Here is a 27,137-nt window from a genome sequence, read left to right as displayed (position 1 = left end):
ATTACTCTTATTAATTTCTCAATTTATAATAACCCTTTCGGCGAGCTAGCTTTGATCATCAGATTAATTCGAAGCACTAGGGCGCCCATCACTAAATTCAAATTTAATCACTCACGTGTCGAAAATCTTCTTGTAAGCCGCCGATGTCGATCCAACTCCATGTGGTCCGGGAATATGGTAGCCGGAATCGTCTCCTCCAAGGGGTTATAAATTTAATTAAAATGAAAAATGACTTCTGCTTCACAATAGCATCACGAAGTCTTTTAAGAAATTTAATAATTTACTTTAACTTTAATTTTTACAAAATTATTAATAAGGTACTTCGCTCTAAAATATTTGGGGTCCTCTTATGGTGGCATCTGGCTGGCGAGTGCTGGTTCTTCCTTCTCAAGTTTTACAGATCCTCTTTTCGACTTTCAAATTAGCATAAAATTTAAATATCTTAGTCCTCCGCCATTTAGGTTCAAATAGATCTTACAAAAAATACCAAAATATTGCTTAGATTATATGATTAATAATTTCTTTGCATTCGAGCCATATCGATAACATAGATTACACAAATTTTAACACAAAATCTAGTACATTTATATAAATATATAGAAATATTTTTGAACTGGCCTACAGTTGCCGCCTATTAACTGCCGTTTTACTATTGGTGCATGCAAATTTTATTCGGTATTCATGCGCCTGGTAACTCTTATTTCCTGAATACATTAAATTATTTTTATTTGGTTTTTTATTTATGCTCTTTGCATGCTAGTTAATATTCTATACATTAATATTAATTCCATGCTACCTAATAATTAGCCACGTGGACGGGTGTTTTTTCATATTGCACACCATCTGATTGCAATAAAGCTCTGCCAAGGGGTTTTGGTCAGATTCTACGTTCTTCGGTTTGATCGATCTCTAGGTCACCGATCCGTGAATACATCTACATAACCTCAATCTTCAAATATTTTATATAATAATCTATTTATGAGCAATAAACTTCCTTCAAATCCTTTTTAGGTTCTTGTACCATTTAGCCAGAACAAGCTGATGCTATCTAATCTTAGTTATTATCTATTTGGCGATATTAGCCAGTTACTTTATTTCAGACCTATTACTGTTTCTGTTAGGGCTTTTTGTCTACCCAGATTTAATATGTTACACGCGCCCCTGGGTTTGAATTCAAAATATTTGAGAATCACAATGTTTTTAATGAAAACCCACCCTTCAATACATCGATATACACTATACTTTATTTATAAATTATACTCTCATACTTCTATCACAGTTCGCAGACATATTTGCTGCATCTCCTTTATACCTTTATCAAATACAATAACAAATTCTCCTCCTCAACACACATAAAATATCATAAATATAAACTTCTAAACGTATTCCTCCTGACACCACTTAAAACATAGTAATTTTTAAATTCGCCGCTTGCAGGGCCACCAACTTAACTACACACATTTCATAATTCTCATAAATGATTCCTTTTAGACAATAATTTCGATTCATAAACTTCTGGGCTTATATCTTATAGTATTTCTTAGGTCTTAATATAAATAATTTTCTATACATCAGGTACAATACTTTCTTTTGCTAATGGCTCTTTGGTTTTGGTAGCTGGTATTCACTTTAAGTCTTTTTCAGGTAACAAACGTGGCATAATTAAAAGTAATAAATATAAAACATATAAATAAATATACCGACATTAATAAATATAATAAATAACAATAATAAATAACAATTTTGGGTTACCATACTTTTCCATAATCATATGTTTGCAGGCATTACATATTTGATTCAGGTGGCCTTGCCCAGCTGGTCACTGGTTCTACATAATTTGCTGTCGAATTTCATAATTATTAACCTAACTGCTCAATTTTTTCTCTTAAAAAGGTAATTAACAAATTTTAATTTTACTATCCCCGCTTGTGTCCTTTTTTATCTGATGTATATAATTTAATTACACATTTAAAAATTATTCTTTTTCTTATTGCAGGCTTCTAACGGTTGGAAGGAATTAAAACACTGGATTGTTGCCATGCGGTCCTATGCCAAGATTAAATTTATTAAGGAAGGTTAGTAATCGGTTTGATAATAATGTTTTCCTTGATTTCTTATCATATTTATTTGAAATTCGACGATATTGCATGTGGAAATGTTGTGATTTACTTGCATCTTCTTGCATTCTGTTTGTAGATTGTTGCCGTAGGCCGTTCGGTTATCTGCTATCCGTTGGTGAGGCTGTCCTAATTGATAATTTATCTTCATGAATTTAAAGCCCTGGTATCTGGTGTATTCTCTCTTCAAATAGCTCCTTGTTCCTTTAATAATAATTTCTTTTAATTGATTCAAAGCCTTCCATTTATTTTCTTTCAATACTATCCACATAGTTTCTTTATAAACAACTTTAATCATATTAGGAAACAGTTTCGTAAAGCAAGATTTTTCATAGGCCATAAACTTCTTCAATAATATTATCCTCTTCATTATTTCATTAACATCACAATTTTTAGCAAACATCACAGCCATTATAACAAATAATTTCACCATACAAGATTTCCAACAGTCAACAAATTCCTTCAACACTAACATGGTCTTAATTATAACATCAATAGCATCACTTTTCAATATTATCACAGACATGGTAATCCACACAATACAATAAATCAAAACACTAATTAGTTCCCTAATAATATAATCTTTCCACATATAATAGCCCGGTACTTCCATTTCATTAATATAATTCCTTATTTCTTCCACTCTTCCTAGACACCGTTTATCCTTCATCAGTCTCAATAAGTAGTCCACTCCATTATTTTCCCGGCATGAATCCATAATAGTATTCCTATCAGTTCCGTTTTTATCCCATTTATTACGTCCATTTTGCCGGTCACATCGCTGATTTGCCCTCTTGAAGCGTATGTGCCGCGGATGCAGGTTGTCGGCTTCCTGTCTTCCTCGGTGCCGGTCCGGTGTCCTCTTCGGGCGTTTGAACCGTGCATGCGGCTTCCATCGGCGCGCGCGGTTCCTCCTTCGTCGCTTCTTCCGCCTCCGGGCCTTTCGGTGCATGTTCTTTTTTCGGTCATGTAGTCCGTTCTCCTCGTCCTGATGCCGGTCGGGTGTCCTCGGGCGCCTCCGTCTCCGGGCCTTGCGGTGGTCGCTCCTCTTGTCCTGGATGCCGTCCTCTCGTTCTTCCATGGGGTCCTTTGTTTGCCGTGTGGTGGAATGATGCGCGGGTGTAGACTCTGTGTGCGGATGCATGGTGGTGGTCGAAACAGGTAGTATGGTGGCGGTCAAAACAGGTAGTATAGTGGTGGTCTCCTCCTGGCGGCTGTTTATTTTTAGCAGTGACTCTTCGGTGGCAGGTTGCTCTTCGGTGGGGAACAGGATACTTAAAAAGGGTTGATGTTTGCGGCTGGCTTTAATTGCATGTTTGGCGGCGGTTTTTTGTGGTAGGCTGTCTTGTATGGGCTCCTGTGTGTCTGGTGGTGGGTTATCTTGTGTTTCTTGTAACAAAGTCTCCGGTAAATCATTTCTGAATGTGGTGTATGACGTTGAAATATCCTGCTTTTCTTGGTTTGTTTCATTTGAGCTTGTGCTTGTTATATCGGGGGTATCATATAGTCCTGGTTTATTAGCTGTAGTTTTCTGTATATCTGGTGGCGGGTCGTTGGGTGCTGGGTTCCGGGTTTTTTGTTGGTTCAATCCTATTGCATGTGCTAATGTATAATTTGTACTTACTTGTTGAGGTGGCGGTTTATAATTTCTGTTGTAACTGTTTTGTGTGTGATTATTATGTGAGTTTAATCGATCACGGCCATCATAGTGATTCCTACGATTGCTCTGCTGGGCATAGTGGTTGGTTGTACGATTTTGAAATTTTTCATTATTCCAATTACCATTTTGCCTGTGCTCATAGCGGCGTTCAAATTGAGGAGCAGATCGGTAGCGATCATATGATACCGGTTCATATTTTTGGCTGTTATGCGGATTAAATTTTGAATTATGTTGATTTGATGCGTATCTCTGGTCTGAGCGGTGGTTTGATATTGCCATTGCAGACTGTATGCCATATAAATGATTAATCAGCTGCTTGCAATCAGTAATGGGTTGTGTGGCGAGTGCCATTCTAACTTGATACGGTAGCTTCTTTAAAATAATACTTGCTAATGCCGATTCATTAATGGGCTCGCTCAATTGAGAATTTTTAAACTGTAGGGCAGTGACGAAAGTGGTACATGCACCGTCTAAGTTAGGGTTGAAATCGCATGAGATAATGTCCGCTAGCACGTCCAACTGTTTACTTCTGCTCCAATACTGTTCCAGGAAGACAGCTACAAACTCATCCAATGATGTAAATTCATGGACTCTACTCCGAAAGAACATCAGGGGTTCGCCAATCAATAAACTAGTCAAACGAAGACGCCAAAAATTCCAAGAGGTGGGTGTTAATGATTGAACTAGTTTTATCTGATCTATAAATTCTTTAGGTTGGAGATAGCGGTCTGTATTGTCAAAACGGCCTAATTCATTGAAACTGTGTAGTGAATCAAACGTTGCTATGGGAATAGGCTCTATATTCTCGTGCGGAAATTGATGTATTTGACTTTCAAGTTGTACTATGTTTTGATTTATATCAGAATTTGGGTGAGCTATTTCATGAATTTGCGAAGTGTTTTGTGCTGGTAGGTTATCTATTCTTTCGTTTAACTCACAAGTGACAGTATCTATTTTTGCTGTTAAATCGGTTGTAATTAGTTCTTGATTTTCAGCGGTAGATGCTGATATTGTGTCCGCAGTTTCCTTACCCGTTCTTACCGATGTATCCTTCAATGATTCCCGCATTTCCTTCATTTCCGCCTTCAAGTCCTTCATTACCATGGTCATTGTTTTTTCTAAACTATTAGAAAATGACTTGATCATCCCCTCTACTATAACCCTTCTTATTGCTTCTTGGGAGACATTTAACGGTTTATTACTGTTCACAGGATTCTTGGCGGTGATTGAAGAGATCTGGGCGTTGGACTCCATCGCGCCCCCCTCAGCGTCGATCTCCGCTACTATCGCCGTCTGCAGTGTGTCTGCTACCTTACTTTGCGTGGACGAAAAGAGACTCATATTTTAAAAATGGATTAAGTGTCAAGTGTTTGTTAAAAAAATGAAAGTTTTGGCCAACAAGGCATTAATAAGGACACAAATGAGGATAGGCCTATGGACATTACAAGCCAGGTAACCTATTTATTACTTAAGCTCTTATAATATAATAATACTATTCATTGATTTCTGACTAGCAGTTTAGGCCCATAAAATATAATAGCTCTCTCTATAAAATCTATTTTCTACAGTACTAATAATATAAAATTTTCTTTAAAACATATAATTTCTCTTTATTTAAAGCTATTGATTCCCCAAAAAGTAATACAAATTTCCCTTCGCCAGTTTTCCTCACAACTCGTATAAGTTATCTATAATTTCCAATATGGTTATTGACCTAATTTCAAATAATTATTCAATGAGCTTGGCTCTCATCATCAGTCCCACGTTGGTGCGACATGTCTTTGTGTCACGTTATTCTTTATATTAAAATAACGATTAGCCTCCTGCTTGGCATCAGTCGGTAAAGCATGAGATTTAATATAATTAGGTCGTGGTTTTTCTAATAGTGTTCAGTCTTAAAAAATCTTGATAGGCCTAAATATGGGCTTCTCCAATAACTCTTGTAATTCAATAAATAATAAATATATATATATAAATGATACTTATACTATAGTGTTGAGGAATAAAAAATAAATTGCACACCATGAAGTTTCATACATATATTACACAAATAATGCAAAGATCAATCGAGGCAAAAAATATATATAGAGCGATAAAAAATATAATATAAAAAATAGAACAATAATTTTATATCAGCAAAATATCACAGGCTAAACTTTATATTCTAGATTTATGGCACGAATCATTACCATGTGCCTTTATCTTAAAATCATATGCATTCTTTTGCATGTAGCTGCGACATGCACTTGCTAATACTTGTCGACTTGGATAATTCAATCAAAAATATGTGCTCTAAGATCAGCTTGATAAATTAGCCACTAATAATCCAAATATATATATATATTAAAATCTCTAGTACTTAGTAGATTTATTTGTATCGAATATATATTTTTATCTCAGGGTGCAAGATTCGGCACCTGACGGAATAGGTAGAGCCATTCATCTAGTGAATTAGAACTATGATAAATTATCGCAAATTGTATTGCAAAAAATTAAATATTATATGCATATGTTTTAATAGCCTAGATTTCGTACTTCTTTGATTAAATAGAAATTTCTAAAAATATTGATCTATATATTTTTCTTTCAATTAAATACCTTTAATACTAATTTTTACTTGCGCAAGTATTACTCTTATTAATTTCTCAATTTATAATAACCCTTTCGGCGAGCTAGCTTTGATCATCAGATTAATTCGAAGCACTAGGGCGCCCATCACTAAATTCAAATTTAATCACTCACGTGTCGAAAATCTTCTTGTAAGCCGCCGATGTCGATCCAACTCCATGTGGTCCGGGAATATGGTAGCCGGAATCGTCTCCTCCAAGGGGTTATAAATTTAATTAAAATGAAAAATGACTTCTGCTTCACAATAGCATCACGAAGTCTTTTAAGAAATTTAATAATTTACTTTAACTTTAATTTTTACAAAATTATTAATAAGGTACTTCGCTCTAAAATATTTGGGGTCCTCTTATGGTGGCATCTGGCTGGCGAGTGCTGGTTCTTCCTTCTCAAGTTTTACAGATCCTCTTTTCGACTTTCAAATTAGCATAAAATTTAAATATCTTAGTCCTCCGCCATTTAGGTTCAAATAGATCTTACAAAAAATACCAAAATATTGCTTAGATTATATGATTAATAATTTCTTTGCATTCGAGCCATATCGATAACATAGATTACACAAATTTTAACACAAAATCTAGTACATTTATATAAATATATAGAAATATTTTTGAACTGGCCTACAGTTGCCGCCTATTAACTGCCGTTTTACTATTGGTGCATGCAAATTTTATTCGGTATTCATGCGCCTGGTAACTCTTATTTCCTGAATACATTAAATTATTTTTATTTGGTTTTTTATTTATGCTCTTTGCATGCTAGTTAATATTCTATACATTAATATTAATTCCATGCTACCTAATAATTAGCCACGTGGACGGGTGTTTTTTCATATTGCACACCATCTGATTGCAATAAAGCTCTGCCAAGGGGTTTTGGTCAGATTCTACGTTCTTCGGTTTGATCGATCTCTAGGTCACCGATCCGTGAATACATCTACATAACCTCAATCTTCAAATATTTTATATAATAATCTATTTATGAGCAATAAACTTCCTTCAAATCCTTTTTAGGTTCTTGTACCATTTAGCCAGAACAAGCTGATGCTATCTAATCTTAGTTATTATCTATTTGGCGATATTAGCCAGTTACTTTATTTCAGACCTATTACTGTTTCTGTTAGGGCTTTTTGTCTACCCAGATTTAATATGTTACAAAGGTAGTTCGATATATTGAAACAATCGCAGGATTTTTTATTTTTTAAGGATTTAATTATTTCTTTTAATTCTTCACAACTTAAAGGCTTGAAGATTGAGAACCTCTGTTTACTTTTAAGATTCATATTGAATACTGAACGATAATCCCATATATCATTTTTTTCTAGGAGTGAATTTTGTATTTTTAATGGTGCATTAATAAAATAATTGTTCAATATATCAGCAGCCTCTTTTCCTCTTTTGATATTCCCTATTTCATTAGCAATGCACATATCTGAGGTTAATTCCTGGTTTTTCGCTGATTCAAGCCTAACCAACTTCCAGATAGCTCTAACTTGATTAGAAGAATTTTTTATATAAGCAGTGGCGGCCTTTTTTTTAGCAACTTTCAAAACTTCCCTATAGATACTTTTGTAATATATTTCAAAGCTAAGGTATCTAAATCCTGTATTTGTTTTGATATAAATGAGAGAGTCATTAAAATATTGAGTTTTAACAAGACAATTCAGAGTTTTCATCCTATCACTGGATATTGAAATCGCCGCAAAGGCAAACCAATTTCCTCCTCTCTCTTATGACTCTAGAAAGGACTGACCTGAGAAGCTCGATGAACAAACACTTCAAAATTTGAATTTGGGGCCCTATATATGTTCAAGAATACCATTTTGTGAGACATATCATTCAATTTGAGCTCTACTGCCGATATTTCAAAATGACTTTCTTCCGCCAATGCAACTAGATCTTCTCTACACTTAAAATGTTTTGTGGATTCTTCTCGTGTGAATATACATGAACCTCCCCGAATTTTGTTTTTTCTGCAATATTGTGACACAAGTCTATAACCAGGCAGTGATAAAACATTCAATTCACACTCAGTAAGCCAGTGCTCCGTCAAACACAAAACGTCGATATTTGAATTTTCATTCGAAAGCAGAATTTCCAGGTCTAACTTGGCATTCGAGAGGCCCTGACAATTTACATGGAAAACTTCACATCCTATAAAAAAGCACTATTTGATAGTACCGAAATATCTCTACCTTCTTGAGTCATCTGTGACATACTAGTATCTCCATTACCATGATTTGTACTCTTTGCTATTGAACTGCCTGTTACGTGCTCACGAATCAATTTCCGAAGTTTAGGCTTTCCTCTATTATTATTCAAATGCAGACCATGGCGAGTGAAATCAGCTATTTCAAAGTTTGCAAGCTCTAGCAATTGTACATCATTGATATGAGAGATTCGTTCAGACAGCCATGCATTCAATTTACCAACATTCACATTCATGAGCGGTCTGTCGTATCGGTAAGGAACTGTCGAGATTGATACTTTAGTTTTCTTAGCTGTTTCCATGATTGGTTGCAAGTCAAGTTCAGTAGGCTGTTTTGTGTGACTCACTACGTCATTTGTTCCGGCAATTACAATAACTTTATCGTCAAAACTGAAATCTCTGGTCAATCTATTCATGTCATGTGTAACTGTCTTGAAATTCGCTCCTGGTCTCGCAACTACAGTTACTTCATAACCGTCATTCTCGAATTCACGATTTAGATCCCAACCTAAATCTCGTCCATGACTATCTGCCAAAACTAACACTCTTTTTTTGTGTTTCACTCTTCGTGCTCTTACGTTTGAGCGTTTATTAGTACTACAAGTCATATCTGTCAGTTTTTCATAATTATTTAAAATGTCAAATGAGTTTTTCGCTACAGTAATGGAGGAGTTCAATGAATGATTTGATAACGTATCACCTGGCCTATAAAAATTTCTTAGATCATGGAGCTCAATTTCCATACATTTTTTCTCACTTTTCAGGGCAGTGTTTTCAACCTCCAAAACCTCTATGTTTACTTTCATTTGATCTAATATATTATTATTTTCCATCAGCTTCTTATCAGTTTCAATAGCATGTTCTATTGCATCGTTCCATTGCTGTTTTAAAGTTGCCATTTTATCCATCAAATCATTGATCTCTTTTCGCAATGATAGAACTGTCAAATCTTCATCGTTACACATAGCATTCGAAATCGAATAAGTTGGAGAACTCGTATTTATAGGGGTGCTACACGAGTTGTTTTTATTAAAGACTTCAGGATCAGCTGATGCTATAACTTCAGAATTTTCAACAGGCAAAATAGATTCGCTAAAAGCAGCAACATTATTATCATGAAAGGTTATTTCATTCAGCGATAACAAGCTATTATCAGTAGTCGAGATATCAGTGACTTTCGGTAAATGATCATTTATGGATCTCTCCATTTCTGCAACATTGTCAGGAGATTTCCTATTTGAATCATTTAGAGATAATGAATTATCTTCCATAGCGCTGCCTGAGGTGTGAGGTGGATGATTATGCTTGCAGGTTGGAGTGGACTCAAGAGAATACGCTTGGTCTGTTTTTATTGAAATTTTGCATTCCTTTTTTAAACATCGCCAAATTATGTAACCCTGGGATGAAGTTCTATCTTTCCTAAATTTATATCCATCGAGAATCACCGCAGGATTACCCTTACTAGTTATGACCTCTTGCAACTTCATCACAGAGTAAATCTCTAATATATCTATTAATAATATCAATTTAATTATTATTATCACTAATTTGAATGCTATTATTTTGAGCTACTTTTATTTAGTTATGTAGAAACCAGTTAATTTAGAATGAAATCGGGAAATAATTTGATTTATCTATTTTTAGCCTATCAAAAATTATAATTTTATGGAAAAAACCTGAAGAATTGACGTGAAAAATTGGGTTTACGTTCGTTCGATCAATTAGAACCTTAAAAACAAAAATGTTCAGAAAAGTTGTTAGGTTTTGTGGAAGAAGAACAAAAGAGGATTATGTGAAGAGAAGGTGACAAGGAATATAAGGAATAATAAGATAGCTTACAAGGATAATCTACAGACCGGGAGAGGTTGAATTAATCGCTCAAAAACAGATAGACACAAATAAAAAACCCGAGAATGTTCAAAATCTACGGCATATAACAATTCAATGAAGAATTTGAAAATCTATTCAAGTTACTAGAGAGAGTGGCTTGTGTTGAATTCGCGTGTGCCCCGTCCCACCCCGGGCCAAAGGCGAATGTCACAGGGTGCAGTGTTTACAGATATTACACGGCAACCTGCTCATTCAACAATCCACTATACAGTATATAGGTAGTCAAAATTATACGAACTGAAGTCGCAGCCTTGAGCTGATCAGACAGATATCTGTAGATAGTCAAGAAAACCAAATCAGGAAAGTGGAAGAAGGAAGTCAACGGTTCAGGATTGACAAGCAAAAAGCAACTATAGGCTCTATTATGAACTATTTATCATTATCCACTTATATTGTTTGAATTATTATATTCTCTTGTTTTTAGATATAACCGTTTGAAAAGAAGGGAATTTGTGGAGAAATTAGAATTGAATATAATGTATAGTATTATCAATCAACTAGGCTCTATTATGAACGATTTATAGTTATTTACTTATATTGAATTATTATAGTCTTTGTTTCAGATATTATAGAAAAACAATTATGAAGCTCAACTTATCAAAAGGGAAACTTATGGAAATGTTGTTTAACCACAGTTATTACTAATTTTGGTTTTTTAATAATAGAAATGTTTAGAAGAGTAAAATTATTTAACAAAAGACAAATTTATCGAACAGTGTTCTAGAAATAATTTGACGTTACGGTACTTAATTTATGATTAATTAGAGAATTGAAATGCTGTAAGAAAAAAGGATTCGAAAATTGATGCTCAATTGAAGAGAAACTGTTATCTTTAGTGTTCACACCAATATCAATCGGAACCAACGATTCTTATCAAAACGATAAAGGCACACCCGAAAAACAAAACCAGTGATAAAGTAATTTTATACTGAGAGGTAAATTTAAAAACTCCTTATCAGTCAACCTGTCTTCGAAAATCCCGTCACTCGCTCAAGAATCTAACCTCCAACTCCAATTGAGCTACTCCAGAAGGACATATAATAGAATACTTACAGTTTCCAGGATCAAAATATCTAAGTACACAACCAAGTAACACCTGAATGAAAACACTACTACTCTTTTGGAGACACAAAGATTAAATTTATCGAAAGTAAACACGATTTATTGTAGACACGATTTCACTACCAGCTTCTCACTGCAGGCAGGTCTGCCAACCTCCCATTACTTTCCCTAGCTAAAATGTATGTCCATTCCTACGACGGCTTCATTTGATGAGTCATCATACATTTGTGCATAATCTTCTTCTCATTATATCACACCTAGAAGACCTTTGGACTCTTCAAATAAACGAATTCTTAGTAGAAAGTTGTGAAACTGTTACATTTCCTTACCTCATTGGTAAAGCTGTTTGAAAATATTGTAAATCATTCATAAATGATTCAGCTCCTGGTATATTGTCCATAATTGAAAGAATCTTCCCAACTGCAAAAATATGTGAATAATTCACAAATAGTAAGATATTAATTCGTGTATGAGTATTTCTCAATTTTGCAAACTATGAATCTCTGTAGGACATTACAATCCACTGTTCAAGAACGTTGGAAATAATCAAGTACAGGGAAATTTCTCCCTTCAACCAATTGAATACTGTGATACTGTGATACAGTATTCAACTAGTTGAAGGGAAAAATTTGCCTCAGAAAATTCAATACTGCTACATTAGTAGTATCCATAAAAATATGTGAAAGGGGATGTGCCTATTAAGTAATGAGTGACCCAAAATAATGGAAACTATTGAAAACGTCGAGAGCAAAAGTCAGAATAGAATGAATTATTTTACTCATAAAAATGGAAACTCTGAAACTTGCAATATTCAAGAATCATTGATTAAATTTTTTTGAAATTACCGCTTTATAGATTCAAAACTACTTCCAACTTGAAGAGATATGCGGAGCAGAGAAAAGAAGGGATACATTGGTGGCGATGTTGCAGTGCTAAAGCGGACTGCATTCTGTAGTCTTTAGTAAGTGCTCATTTTATGCAAACATAATTTTCTTTCTGGAAGCACTGCATCAACTGAGTCTGATTGTAAACTTGGCAACCGCGCTTCTTCCTATGACTCTATTAGTAGGATAATAATGGGGAGTCTGAAGCAGGATGTCTCATTTCCCCATTTTTATCCCTCTTCTATTCTTTAGAGTAAGTTCCATTTAGACAGTGCCAGTTCAAACTAAATTTCATTTTAAACTGGATTAAATCTATATCAAGTATCATTATTTGTTACAATGTGATTCATTTTGAGTTTAGGCCAACAGCTGATTGAATTCAGTTCAAGCTCTCACTGTGCAAATGGCACTAATTGGCTGATCTCCCTCCATTCCTCTGCACTGCATTTTCCTCCAAGTCAGAGGTTGTTTTAATTCTACTGTAGATGTCTTCCTCCTGCACGAATACACACTTAAAATCTGTATTGAATATTCCTCATCGATTGCTACAACATTTCTACTGAGATATTGTGAATTTCATACTCAAATTCAACCACAGTTATTGGCAGTTATCAAAGTTTTACTTTAGATCGATACACAAAGATAATCGGAGAAGTACAAATCTGGTGATTCTGGTGAAATCTGGTGGGCAAGGAAACGTAATCAAATTGTTACACCAAACAATATTTGCTCCCGCAGTTTCTATTGACTGCCTTGCAGAGTTCATGTTGCAGTCAATTCAATCATTAAATTGTAGATGAGTTGAAAATTAAAACAGAGCATTCGGAATGAAATACAAAATATTCCAGTTGAGATGCTGCAGCAATCAATGAGGAATTAGTACAAGGTGCGCCAGAGAAACTTACTTATTAAAAAAAAATTCCCGTACATTGAATTGGTCATGTATTTGGGCAGGACGGGGTGCATCTGAAGGGGGAAGTTCTCAAGTTTATCCTCCTGCAAGTGAATTAGCCATCATGCTCTGGTCTAGAGAGCAGCGGGCTTTTACAGTTGGGAGCTTTTTTTCTAATGGTCATTCACCTTCTGCATTCGATTTGAAATTCCTCCTCACTGACTTGTTCCTGGCCATAATTCGATTTTGTCGTGGCTTAACTCATTTCAGGAATGTGGAAGTGTCGCTAAAGCCAGAAATGGACTTCAACAAACCATCAGAACTCCAGAAAATATTGAAAGAGTGAGGCAGTCAGTTGTTCTCCCAGGCGTTCGGCTTGCAAACACGCAGCTGCTATAGCAATTTCTGACTCGACTGTTCGACTTATTCCTCAACATCATCCCTATAAATTGACTGTTGTTTAAGAATTGACTGAAGACGATTTTGTTGTCCATCAAAATGCATGTGATATGCTGATTGACAACCTGCCTGAAGACCCGGTCATCATTTTTAGTGACAAGGCTCATTTCCACATGCGATTCATCAATGTGATTGTTTTTATGGGGTTATTTGAAATCTCTGGTTTTTGTTGATCAACCACGGAGCATAGCACAACTTAAGAACAACATTCGCAACACCATTGCCAACATACCGTTTGATATATACTGCAACGAAATTTCAAAAATCGACTTCATCAGTGTATGCGCAATAGAGGTTGCCATTGGTCTGATCTCATTTCCAAGACTGCATGGGAAAAAGTATTGTATTATTAGGATACCCTATTCCACCCTCTTGGTTACCTAATAATTGCTAAGTATTGCTACAACGCGGACTAGCTACAGTCGGATATGGGTCGGGGTCAGTAGCCGTACTGACAGGTGGAGTTACTGGACCTACACTTCTCCCTCTATCCTGATTCTTCACCCTCTGCTTCTTTCGCGAGATTTTTAATTTCAGGGGAAGAGTATTTGTCCGTGCCGTTGCTGGCCGATTCGGCCCTCGGCCTTTGGAATACAGGGTGGATGTTAAGGGAGATTAAGATAACCCTATACAAGGAGACGGATTTGACTATTAGATCCCTACAAATAATTCTATTTATAAAGGTAGTACGCAATCTGAACCAACTGCGTGTTGATGGCGAGCAAGCTGTAGCTGCAAGCCCGGAAAGAGATTTTTCTATGGGGTTTAAGGTAAGAGCTATAGGGTAAAGATATGATGGATCTATGGAGTTGTTAGTGGTGTTCAAGATATAGTTAAACAGAGTACGGTTTAGGGTGTAAGCTATAGAGAATAGGGTACAGGGTCTGAGGTATAGCGTAAGGGTACACGGTACAGAGAATCAATAATAAGATTATTATTCTCTACAGCAAATAAATATCTGTTCAATAATCTGCGATCTGAGAATTGCGCTCTAACTCTCAGCAAGCTGGACCTGCTAGCTAAATTGAAGGAGTTTTCATAAAATTCAGTCAAACTATAAAATGGGTTGTCACTTAGGAATTTGTTTATTGCCTTTCTGAAACTAGGATAAGGTAGATCTCTGACATATGATGGCAAATGATTAAAAAGTCTTATTCCCACATTGAAATGGCTTCTCAAAGTCCTTGATAGCCTTACTTGAGGAATATGTACATTTCTATAGCTCCTCGTATTATGATTGTGCACATTAATATTACAATCAAGGTTTCTTTCCTTCAATTTTATATACAAAAGCAACGTATATATATACAAACAAATGACAGTCATGACTCTAGTTTTGACAAATAGCGGTTTGCAGTGAGCTCTCACATTTGAGTTAGTTACTATTCTTATAGCTTTTTTTTGCAGAACCAAAACTTCAGACACCCGTGAACAATTTCCCCACAGAATAACACTGTAACTCAAGTGGGAATGAAACAAAGCATAATACACATTTAAAACATAGTTGAATGGAACATGATATTTTAGAGTCTTCAACAAATATATAGACTTTGATAACTTGCTGCACAGTAAATCAATATGATCACTCCAAGTCAGATGGTAATCTATTTGTACTCCTAATAATTTGATTTTTTTACAAAATTGTTTGACAATTCATGTCTATTATTCAATGTGAATATTGCATTTTGCGTCTTGGATTCATTGAGGAGGAAACCATTTGCTTTGAACCATGAATTAGCCTTGTCTATTGTTTGATTAGCAACTCTGTTGAGATTTTGGAAATCTCTGTCAATAGTTAGGAAAGAAGTGTCATCAGCATACATTATGGTTTTAGAAGATGTTAAACACTTGGGTAGATCATTTATCATTACAAGGAACAACAGTGGTCCCAGAACAGAACCTTGTGGTACTCCAAATTTAAGATAAGAAATGGCAGATAGTTTTCCATTGACATCAACTATTTGTGATCTATTCTCCAGATATGACCTAAAAAAATCAAGACACAAACCACGTACTCCAAAGTGACTCAACTTGTGAAGGAGTATTGAGTGATCGACACAATCGAAAGCTTTGCTCAAGTCACAGGCAGTCATCTGAGCAAGGCATTTATTCTCGAATGCTTCTATTATTTGATCGATAATTGTAAGAACTGCCCCTGTTGTGCTTTTACCCACCCTATAACCAAATTGGGAGTCACTTATAAGATTATAACTATCGAAGTAGGTACATATCTGAAGCTTCACAACATGCTCTAAAATTTTTCCGAAAATTGGAACTATGGAGATAGGCCTATAATTTTTTGGTGTGAGTCTGTCTCCATTTTTTTTAAACAAAGGTACAAGTCTCGAAATTTTTAGTTTTGTTGGAAAAACTCCTTGTTGTAGACACAAATTTATACAGTGAGTCAATGGAACAATAATAGACTGGATTACACATTTCAAAACGTGGTTGGATAAATCGAAAATGTCCCTGCTTCTTGAGTTTTTCATATCCATGACAATCTTATAAACATCAGCACATGACACTTGTGTCCATTTGAATTCTTCATGTGTGGACGGTGGATGCTCCATGAAATCTCTTGCAGTAACCTGTGGCTGCTCGATGCCATCTTTTGCTTCCTGGACGGATGATGTGTAATACGTGCTGAAAACATGTGGTGAAATCTCAATATTTGTGCGTTTTGATCCTCCACTCCTCACTTTGTTCACCAGAGTCCACGCAGCTTTTGATTTGTTACCCGACTCTTCGATACAGTTGGCATTAAAACAGAGCTTCGCTCTATTTATTTCCCGTTTATAGATCTGTTTACTCCTTTTATAAGCCAGTTGCGCATCATCGCTACGTCTTATAAGAAAAATGGAGCGGGAAGTCATCATTTTGTCTTTCAATTCCGCCAGTTTCGGTGTATACAGCCTGACTTAGCTACATTTCTCTTCTCAGCGTTTAATCTCAAAGGCCTCTTGGGACATATTTCATCGAATATTCTGTAAAAGGCTTCAAAAAATTTATTGAATGTCAATTGAGCATCTTCTTCCCCTTCCAGCATCTGCATCCAATTCACCAACAACAATCGCCGTTCCAACACTCTAATTCTCTCCATAGACAAATCTCTTCTTAAACTTTAAAAAACAGGTTCTTTTTTTCTTCTAAACTTTGTCTCAAATGTAACAGTAATTCCAGAGTGATCAGAGAAATCAAAATCAAGTATTTCCATAGCATAGTGCTGTTGATCCATTGTTGTGATGACATTATCTAAACATGCACTATCACGTGTTGGCAAGCTGTTAATGTAGTGCATATTGAATTCTGTCAACAGGTTTTTAAAATTTTTCACACAGGCTTGATCAGTTGTCACGTCAAAATGCGCATTAAAGTCTCCACCAATAAATATATCCCTTTTGAGTTTAAAAAGATAGAATAGGAGCTGCTCTAACTTTTGTAAAAAAATGACCGGGTCCCCCGACGGTGATCTGTACAAGCTCACTACAATCACTCTCAATTCTTTAAGGTCAACTGCGGCTGCTTCGAATATCCGCTCCTCACATAACCAATCCAACTCAATCTCCTCATATGCTAGGTCTTGTTTCAGGTAAACAGCCACGCCTCCTCTTACATGAGTTTTCCTGCAATAGCTAGATGCTAGAACGTAGCCTTCAATTATCTCATACTTCAGCACATCACTCCGCTGCCAGTGCTCACTAAAACACATAACGCTGAAATTTTGCTGGTCTGCCATTTGCGTAAGAATGTTCAATTTTCCAGACATACCCTGTAGATTCAGAAAACATACTTTCTTATGAGTGCTACTTTTACCAAAAATTTCATTATTCAAATCAATTCTGTCAGGGCAGTTCCATTCAGTCCGGTCATCTATACTAAAAAAGAACCATGAAGCGGAATTGGCGGAGATACTTCAGAGTTTGTAATATGGGTTGTCACACACTGAATAATTTTATCACATACATACTTTTTACCATATCCATTCAGGTGCATGCCATGCGATGTATGGAATCTTTCACCTATGTTGCTTATGTCTATGAAATTACAATTTGAGAAAAGTTGACAAATCTTCCTCATTGCTCTATTAGTCTCTGTTATCAACTCGTTCACACAGGACCACTTCACCAAGTCATAACGGCGCGGAATCGAAAATACAATAACATTGGCTCTGTAGAGAGCCGCCAGATTCCTTCGTAGAGCAACAAGAATGTTTTTCGCTTCATTTTTACTAACATCATTAGAGCCAGCTTGGATCACCAAAAAGTCGTTTCGATCAAATTCTGCAATTTTTTCTGGCAGGACGTCGGTAAACTTGGCACCTGATTTGACGAAAGAAGTGATATCGTACTTACATTTCTTTATAAACTCGTTTCTAACATTTCTTCCTTGACTGTCAGCATAATGATGCAACTTGATTTTATAAGGAGATTGAACCGTTGACACTTCTTTAACTGGCTGTTTTTTCTGTGCAATATTTCCAACATTGATCCTGCTATTAGCCTCATATACCAAAGCGTTCTTGCGAAAACTATCTCTAGTTGTTATTGATACACCCTGAGCACACTGTTTTGACTTTGCATACAACTCATCATAAAGTGTTCTCCACTTATCTCTCTCCTCTCCAACCATACTCTTTTCATTCCTTAATGCTGAGTTGTCTGCCTCTAGTGCTTCAATAGAAACAGACATCGACATAACTTTTTCAGACAAATGTCTATTCTCCTCTCTAAGCGTCCTAATAATTTCATTGAGATCAGTACTCTGTGTGTGAATTTCAGCATTCATCCTTTCAACCTCATTTTTCAACTCACTCGAGAAAGTTATTAGATCATCCCTCTGCTGCAGAAGTTCCAGTTCCCTTATACTTTGTGATTCATCCACATTAATTGTTCTGAAATTTGGTGTGTTGACACCCATATCATGCATTTTCGGCGTACATAGTGCACCATGTCCACAACTCGTCGATTTTTCTGGGGTGCACTGGGGAGCAGGCGAACCAACTTGTGATGTAGGCGTTTTACTATTATTATTAATGTTCTCCAAACTTGCAGAATGTATATCAGCATCAAAGCCCATATGATTGTGTGCTCCAGCAGATTCGATAATTTTTGCCATTTTATTGTCAGTCTTTACAGTCGCAGAACAGCCAACCGTGAGACAACGCCATGATAAATTCCCATTCAATAATGCACGGTCTTTTCTATAACTAAAACCATTAACTTTTATACCTATATTCCTCTTTTTTGTTTCAAAAAACTCAATCAATGACATATTGCGCAAAAATAATGTAAAAATAACAACTAAATATGATGACAGAAATTACTTCTCCGTTAGCTTAAGTCTTTAAAAAAAAAAAACATACGAAAAAAAAAAATATTTTAATTGAGCGCTCTCTAACTGGCTTTGATCGGTGGGTGCGAGCAGAATATCAAGCCTATAGTACGGAATACGTAGGTCAGTTTTCACTTTCAGCATGCGATAACCAGTACAACAGCAACCCTTGTCTACGCTCAATTTTCAAGGTTGAATCATGGAAATGACTGTTCTTGATTGGTTGCTATAGCAACGAAAGGACGCGCACTATAAGAGCTGTCAAAAACAGCTGTGTAACAGCTGACACGGATTCCCGCCGAAATAGTTCTAGGTTATTCGACAACCGGCACCGGCATAACAGTTCCAATTCTGATGTCTATATTATGTTATCAATATCAATAGCAAGCGATAAGCGTGAATCGACAAACTACAGTCAAAAATCCAGGAAGATACAACTAACCAAATCTTAGGTTATGGTCAAATACGAATAAGAACTGAGAGTTAGCAGAGTTATTTCACATTGCACAAAGAATTCACTCGAATCAAGTAGTAAAACATCACTATTGCTATACAATATCACTGAAAATCTCTTGAAACTATTTACGTAAACTATTCAAAAACTATTAAAAATACAGAGCTACACTTACAATGAATTTCTAAAACCAGCGCATGCGCGATACCCCCAATACAGTATATCAATTTCAATTATGTGGTAATTGAAATTTAGAGGATAAGGTTTGAGGTGTAGGATTTCTGAGTCGCGAAAGGATCTTCAGCAATTCTGAAACTGCTAAACAGGATTTCCGCGCTAATCTGGTGACTGCGCGCCGGTTATTAAGGGCTAATCTGTGACTGCCCTTAAGGGTATGGGAATCACTCTCAATCGTCCGAAACGCTTTTGAATTAATAGTCAGTATGTCGACTATTATGAGAGGATAGAAAAGATTTTTCACAGACACAGTCTGTAGAATAATATCGGGAAGACAACAGTCTGTCGTTGTCAGGGTAGGAAAGGATTTTTCCAGGATTTTCCACAAGGAAGATATCGAGTCAGAGACTCCTAATTCAGGAAAAAGTTTCAATGGGCATTTCCAAGCAATAACCAGTCCAAGGACTACCACAAAATTGATCTCTAATTTGCAACTGAGATCACGGGAAAATTCGTGAATTTTCCACAGGGAAAACCAGCAAATAATATTTGCTTTTAGAGAAGACAGGTTTCTAAGAATTTTAGAAAGGATTTGCGGTTCTGAAAACCCGCGACTAGGACGATCTCGAATCTGAAACTGAGATCCTGGAAGGATTTTAGCACAGGAAGAATTAAGTGAAGGAAAGAGAAAGGATGTCGCAATCTAGGACTTCGACTAGGAAGTTCTCAAGCTGTACCTGAGAGCTGGAAGGATTTCAGAATAGGAAAAATTAGGAGAAAGAGAGAGAAAGGATGCTGCAATCTAGAAACTTCGGCGAGGAAGTCCTCAAGCTGTACCTGAGAGCTTGAAGGATTTTAGAATGGGGAAAGTTGAGGGAAAGAAAGAGAAAGGATGCCGCAGTCTAGAAACTTCAGCTAGGAAATCCTCAAGCTGTATCTGAGAGCTAGAAGGATTTTAGAATAGGGAGAATTAAGAGAAAGAAAGAGAAAGGATGCCGCAGTCTAGAAACTTCGGCGAGGAAGTCCTCAAGCTGTATCTGAGAGCTAGAAGGATTTTAGAATAGGGAGAATTAAGAGAAAGAAAGAGAAAGGATGCTGCAGTCTAGAAACTTCGGCGAGGAAGTCCTCAAGCTGTACCTGAGAACTAGAAGGATTTTAGAATCTTCCTACTAGGAATTACAGCAAGTCAGAAACTGCTACGCAAAGTTAAAATACAGGGCCACTCTATAGTATGAAAACTAAGCAAGGAAAATCTACTCAAAATGATAATAATCTCTCTACAAGGATAAAAATTAATTGAGAAAACTATTCTCAATAAGGACAGGGATTTTCCCACAAGAATAAAAATTAATTGAGAAAAACTATTCTTAAAAAGGACAGGGATTTCCCTACAAGAATGAAAATTCAATTGAGAAAAATTACTCTTTAAACTGAAGGCCACCTTACTACAGAGTAGGAAAAATATACAGACTAGTTGAATAGTAGTTAAATACCGCTACAAGAGCCTAGTTGAATTTCTCACTTGACTGTTTGTAGCACAAACTTGAGATCCCATACAGGTTTCAAAACCAAGGATAACTTGCCCCCAGTGATACGAATTTAGGAAAAATAGCTGACAAGAAAGAAAATCCCCCAGGAAATTCTATCTTCGAGTTGTCCGGAACTCGTCCTACAGTACTCTATATTAACACACCAAAAATAGAATAATTCCCCTAGAAATAACTAGTACCGGGAATGTCGTAAGGAGAGGAGATTCGCGACCCGTTCACACGCTCAACCACCGAATAACTGCATCTCCCTAGCTCAGCTCCTTGCAGAGTAGGGTCTGTGGAAAATTGGGAGGCCGGGGGAAAAGAGATTGCCGATCAATAGGAGTCTCAGGAGACAATCACGCCACTGGCCATGTGACAGGGTATGAATCCACTAATGCTGATGCTAAGGTCCATCCATGATGACAATACTGCTAATTCCAATAGTAGATTAGGCCGGTAAGCAATATTTCTCACCAGAAATTACAAGAAGAACGATACCGACTCAACTCAGTAGTCGCCTATCGCTTTGATGATACGGCTACTGCTGCTCAGGCACGGCCCTAGGGACTTTGCCGCCCTGGGCGAGATCGGCAACTGCCGCCCCCCCCGCAAGTATCCCGTCTTTAATTGTTAATCCCGGGTTCCACCCCTCCTTGAGCGATCGCCTAACGCCGGTTACACATTGGGCGGTTTCTGCCGGGGCGGTAATTTCGCCATCGCCGCCATTCGAGCAGTAGTCTATGGACTTGAATGGAAGCTTACACACTTGGCGGCAGAAACGCCGCGCGGCTATATTGCCGTTGGCGGCAGCTGTGCAGCCGTCCACTGCCACTGCGGATGGCGGTGGTTTGCTGCTCTTGTCTACGCAGTGGCGTACGTGACCAAATGGACGAGTGTGAGAAAATGAGTAAGTTAATAGACAATGAGTTGTTAATATCATTTGTAGAATAGAGGCCAGTTTTGTGGGACAAAACCCTCAACATATCGAGATCGAGATGCAACAAGGAATGCGTGGAAGGAAGTGTGTATGATGATTAGGGGGGATTTTGAAACTCTGGATGACAAGAAAAAACTCTGTCGATTTAATAAAAACGTTCATTTCAATGAATCCAAGCAAGGCGATTTCTCTGCTGTCTTCTTTTCCTTCGACGTCACAACAGAAGTGGTAGAAGTTGTTGCCTTTCCATTTTAAGTTGAACACTTAATAATATATACTTTTGAAAAATGTGCAAAATACAATTAACTGAACACTTATGAAACAGTGAATTCACAACACATTTGCGATGAAGAGCTACAACAATTATTTTGGCTACTGATCATACGTGGTGGTAATTTTGCCGCTCGATGTTTGGCGGTATTTTTTCCGCTGAATGTGTAAGCATGACTTTTTTTTCGAGGCTGCGACGGCAGTTTCGCCGCCGCGGCAGAAACCGCCCAGTGTGTAACCAGCGTTACTATTGTGTCTCCGCTGTGATGCGACACCACAGAGTCTCAGTAAACTCTAAAAAATTATGTTTAACACTATTTATTGACATTTAAACAAATATTTGACAATTATAAATATTGGGGAACAGTAAATTCAGTCAATATAGACATAAAAATGGGGGTTTGCTTGCAATTTATATCGTAGTTCTGATTTTTTAATATTTTATTTGGATACATAAGAGAGGTTCAGAACCAAATTCTTCATGTAAAATTCCCTTGTGCTAATACAGAGTGGCCCAAAAAGTTCGTATTTTAGGTTCATTTTCCAGTTTTCAGCTATTTCCGGCAAAATCAGTGATCGGACAGAAAAATTTGCTCCTGCATTTTTTAAGATCATAAAATTCTGAATGAAATGAGATCATTCGGAACTCTCTATCTTCAATGAGTACTGAGCTATGATTTTTCAAATATGAGTGATATTTTAAGGAAAAAAATCAATTTTGATCATATTTAGTATTTGATCAACAATATATCCCGATTACAATCTAGATGTAAAATTCAAAATCCCTCTGGACATTTTTAGCTTCAACCATCATCACCATCTATATTGTCCTCACAGTGATATTTCGCACAATGATATAAGCTCATGAGATCATGTTCTATGAGAATCAAACGTTAGTAGCACTTCATTTCAGTATTCCTAGTGGAGAGGCGCGCGAGGACACGATCAAGGATCGCTTAAGGATCAAGCTATCAAAATGAAAAAGTTTTCTTTTTTCAATCATTACTTTCTGAGACATGAGCGCTTAAAGTTTAAAATTTTGGGACAGAACATTTCAAATTCGGTACGAGATGAATCCATAAAATTCAAAGGATAAGTTCTTCATGGTATTTTTGATTTAATAAAACAAAAATTTTCTGAAAATATCAATTTTTGAGAAAATTTTTCAATTTACTAAAAATGACCAAAAATAGTGTTAAGTTGAGTTTTTTCTGTAAATTGAATAACTTTTTCAAACATCGATATTTTCAGAAAATGATTCAAAATTTTCTTGTTTTATTCAATCAACATTACCATGAAGAATTTATCTCTTACCGAATTTGAAATGTCCTGTCCCAAAAATTTCAACTTTAGGCGTTCATATCTCAAAAAATAATGATGGAAGAGAATGTTTTCCTAAGAAAACTTTTTCATTTTGATATATACCGGTACAAATCGAAAAACTTTGAAAAATATCACCAGTACAAGAAAGTTTATTTTTAGCCTTTGCACAGCCTTAAGACGTAGACTGCAACATATTATTAGGCCTACTTAACTTGCTAAGTAATTAGAATTACAATTTCGGCAAAATCAGTGATCGGACAGAAAAATTTGCTCCTGCATTTTTTAAGATCATAAAATTCTGAATGAAATGAGATCATTCGGAACTCTCTATCTTCAATGAGTACTGAGCTATGATTTTTCAAATATGAGTGATATTTTAAGGAAAAAAATCAATTTTGATCATATTTAGTATTTGATCAACAATATATCCCGATTACAATCTAGATGTAAAATTCAAAATCCCTCTGGACATTTTTAGCTTCAACCATCATCACCATCTATATTGTCCTCACAGTGATATTTCGCACAATGATATAAGCTCATGAGATCATGTTCTATGAGAATCAAACGTTAGTAGCACTTCATTTCAGTATTTCCTAGTGGAGAGGCGCGCGAGGACACGATCAAGGATCGCTTAAGGATCAAGCTATCAAAATGAAAAAGTTTTCTTTTTTCAATCATTACTTTCTGAGACATGAGCGCTTAAAGTTTAAAATTTTGGGACAGAACATTTCAAATTCGGTACGAGATGAATCCATAAAATTCAAAGGATAAGTTCTTCATGGTATTTTTGATTTAATAAAACAAAAATTTTCTGAAAATATCAATTTTTGAGAAAATTTTTCAATTTACTAAAAATGACCAAAAATAGTGTTAAGTTGAGTTTTTTCTGTAAATTGAATAACTTTTTCAAACATCGATATTTTCAGAAAATGATTCAAAATTTTCTTGTTTTATTCAATCAACATTACCATGAAGAATTTATCTCTTACCGAATTTGAAATGTCCTGTCCCAAAAATTTTAACTTTAGGCGTTCATATCTCAAAAAATAATGATGGAAGAGAATGTTTTCCTAAGAAAACTTTTTCATTTTGATATATACCGGTACAAATCGAAAAACTTTGAAAAATATCACCAGTACAAGAAAGTTTATTTTTAGCCTTTGCACAGCCTTAAGACGTAGACTGCAACATATTATTAGGCCTACTTAACTTGCTAAGTAATTAGAATTACAATCTCTACAAGTTTGTTTAACACACCTGTTTAATTAAGTAGAACTCGTCTGACCTTGGGAATTCCTTCACCAATTCTTCAAGATCTTGGGACTGAACTATTTTATGTTCGCTAGACCACTCAGACGCTCCTGGGACATTGTTGATCTTAGAAAAGTCTTCATTAGCTCGAGGTTGAAAAACTTCTTATATAATTTTACCATTCACATTTGATATTATGAATTTATTATTTATTTGTATTTTAAAATTTTCCGTTCCTTTAAATTTGCCGCCCCCATAACCTGCCGCCCTGTGCGGCCGCCCGGTCCGCCCACCCCTGGGGCCGGGCCTGCTGCTGCTGCAATACTAGATATTAGAACGCTCAGACTAGTAAACGAAATCTGGAAATTTCTGGTTATGATGAATCTGTTGCTGATGACTTATAGGGGTTGATGGCGATGGTGATGATGTACATACACAACTACAAGTCCAACAAAATATATCTGGCTGTCGAACCCTATTCTTATTATAAAATAGAATAAATTCGCTAAATTTTACACTAGACGACGGCTCTCCATCCGTCACAAAAATTCACTTTGTGACAGTATATTGTAAGATATTGTAAGTAAGTATATTGTATTCTCATATAATGCATACGATGCGTTTTTGCAGACCTTATTTCAAAGAAAAGAGATTGCTGACGGCTCCTGCTATTTATATATTAGATTTAGCAATCTCCGTTTTTGAAAATAGATGAATGTATTGAGAAGATGCAGGTGAGTCATCCCCATAATACAAGATTTAGAGGTTTTGTTCACCCACACCACATACTTAGCCTGCTGGAGAGTGGTCCGTTTTATATGGGAATGAAGATATTTAATTCAATCCCATCTCACATAAGAGAAATTGATGGCTTGGAGGAGCTCAAAAAACACTCAGGGAATTCCTTATTGTATTGTGTCCGTACAGTTAACAGACTTCATTGTTGAATGATGTTTGTTTGATGTATGTTATGTGTGATCTGTTGAAATGTTGAAATATGAGGGATGGTAGATATTAGATTAAACTTTGACGTGTTATATACTGCGGGATCGTTGCTCCCTTAATGCAGTTTAATAATTTATTGTGACGAACAAGAAAAGTAAAGTAAAGTATAAAAAAAGTTTGGAACAATTTCTGAAGCACTTTTGTTTTCATTGACCTTTCAAATAAGTAAGTTTCTCTGGTGCACTTTGTTAGTTTTCCTTCCTGAATTTTTCTATGACTTGAAAAAAAACGGTGCTTTGGGTCTACACTATATTTTGCATGCACCAATGTATATAGTGGCTGAATGTGTAGTGACCTACAAGACAAATTATTTAAGATGGTGAGTAGGTTATTTGAATTTTTTCCTATCATGGGCAATTTGATGTTATACTGGCAATTATGATTATAAATTGTGCATAGAATATATTCTTCTCTCACTCAGACAATTCTCATTTGGCCTTTGCTGCACTTGTGAGATGTTTGCAAGACCCGCTCTACATGCAAATGTTACACCTGCTGTGCTTGCATAATACGACTATTTCATAAGCTACAATTTTATAGATCATATACGAAACCTGAGTTAGCCAAAAATACCATATTTACCAAATTTAGCAGTTTTATTTTCACCATCCTCCTCGATCACGTATTTTAGGTGAGTGAATTGATATGCTTTCATTCCATTTGGAAGGAATAATGTCCCAAGAAGTACGTTAGTGTTGTGATAGTACCGATCTTTCAGTTGCATTGAGACTAACTTATTTTGCAGTCGTATAAACTTCACGTTCTGTGAACAGCATCAGTTAATCAGAATTGAATAGTTGAATAAGCATGGTTGGTCAATGTACTTATTATATATTAGAATTATAACAAAGCATTTCAGTGCTACTTGATTTGCTGCCACCTACCCACGGGGGTAGAGAGGGCGAAGCGCGGGGCTGAAACCTACACCAGGGGAGTGCAGTAGGCGAAGCGCGGGGCTGCCTCCCACCCCATGGGGGTGCAGAGGGCGAAGCGCAGGGCTGCCTCCTACCCCACGGGGGTGTAGTGGGCGAAGCGCGGGGCTGCCACCTACCCCACG

The 27,137-nt window shown here is 36.3% G+C and overlaps 1 protein-coding gene across 1 annotated transcript in view; it reads right to left on the bottom strand.

Annotated features, from left to right (window-relative positions):
• Positions 1 to 27,137, bottom strand: part of LOC111044275 — a 277,601-nt gene that overhangs the window by 42,767 nt on the left and 207,697 nt on the right. The window contains exons 22-23 of the mRNA XM_039435828.1: positions 26,663 to 26,843; positions 11,892 to 11,982 (exon numbers count right to left, since the gene is read on the bottom strand). Coding sequence (XP_039291762.1) covers positions 11,892 to 11,982; positions 26,663 to 26,843 — 272 coding nt within the window. The remainder of the gene's footprint in view (positions 1 to 11,891; positions 11,983 to 26,662; positions 26,844 to 27,137) is intronic.

The sequence above is a fragment of the Nilaparvata lugens genome, chromosome 9, assembly GCF_014356525.2.
Source record: "Nilaparvata lugens isolate BPH chromosome 9, ASM1435652v1, whole genome shotgun sequence".
Taxonomy (NCBI): Eukaryota; Metazoa; Arthropoda; class Insecta; order Hemiptera; family Delphacidae; genus Nilaparvata; species Nilaparvata lugens.
This window is presented reverse-complemented; position numbering and strand designations above follow the sequence as displayed.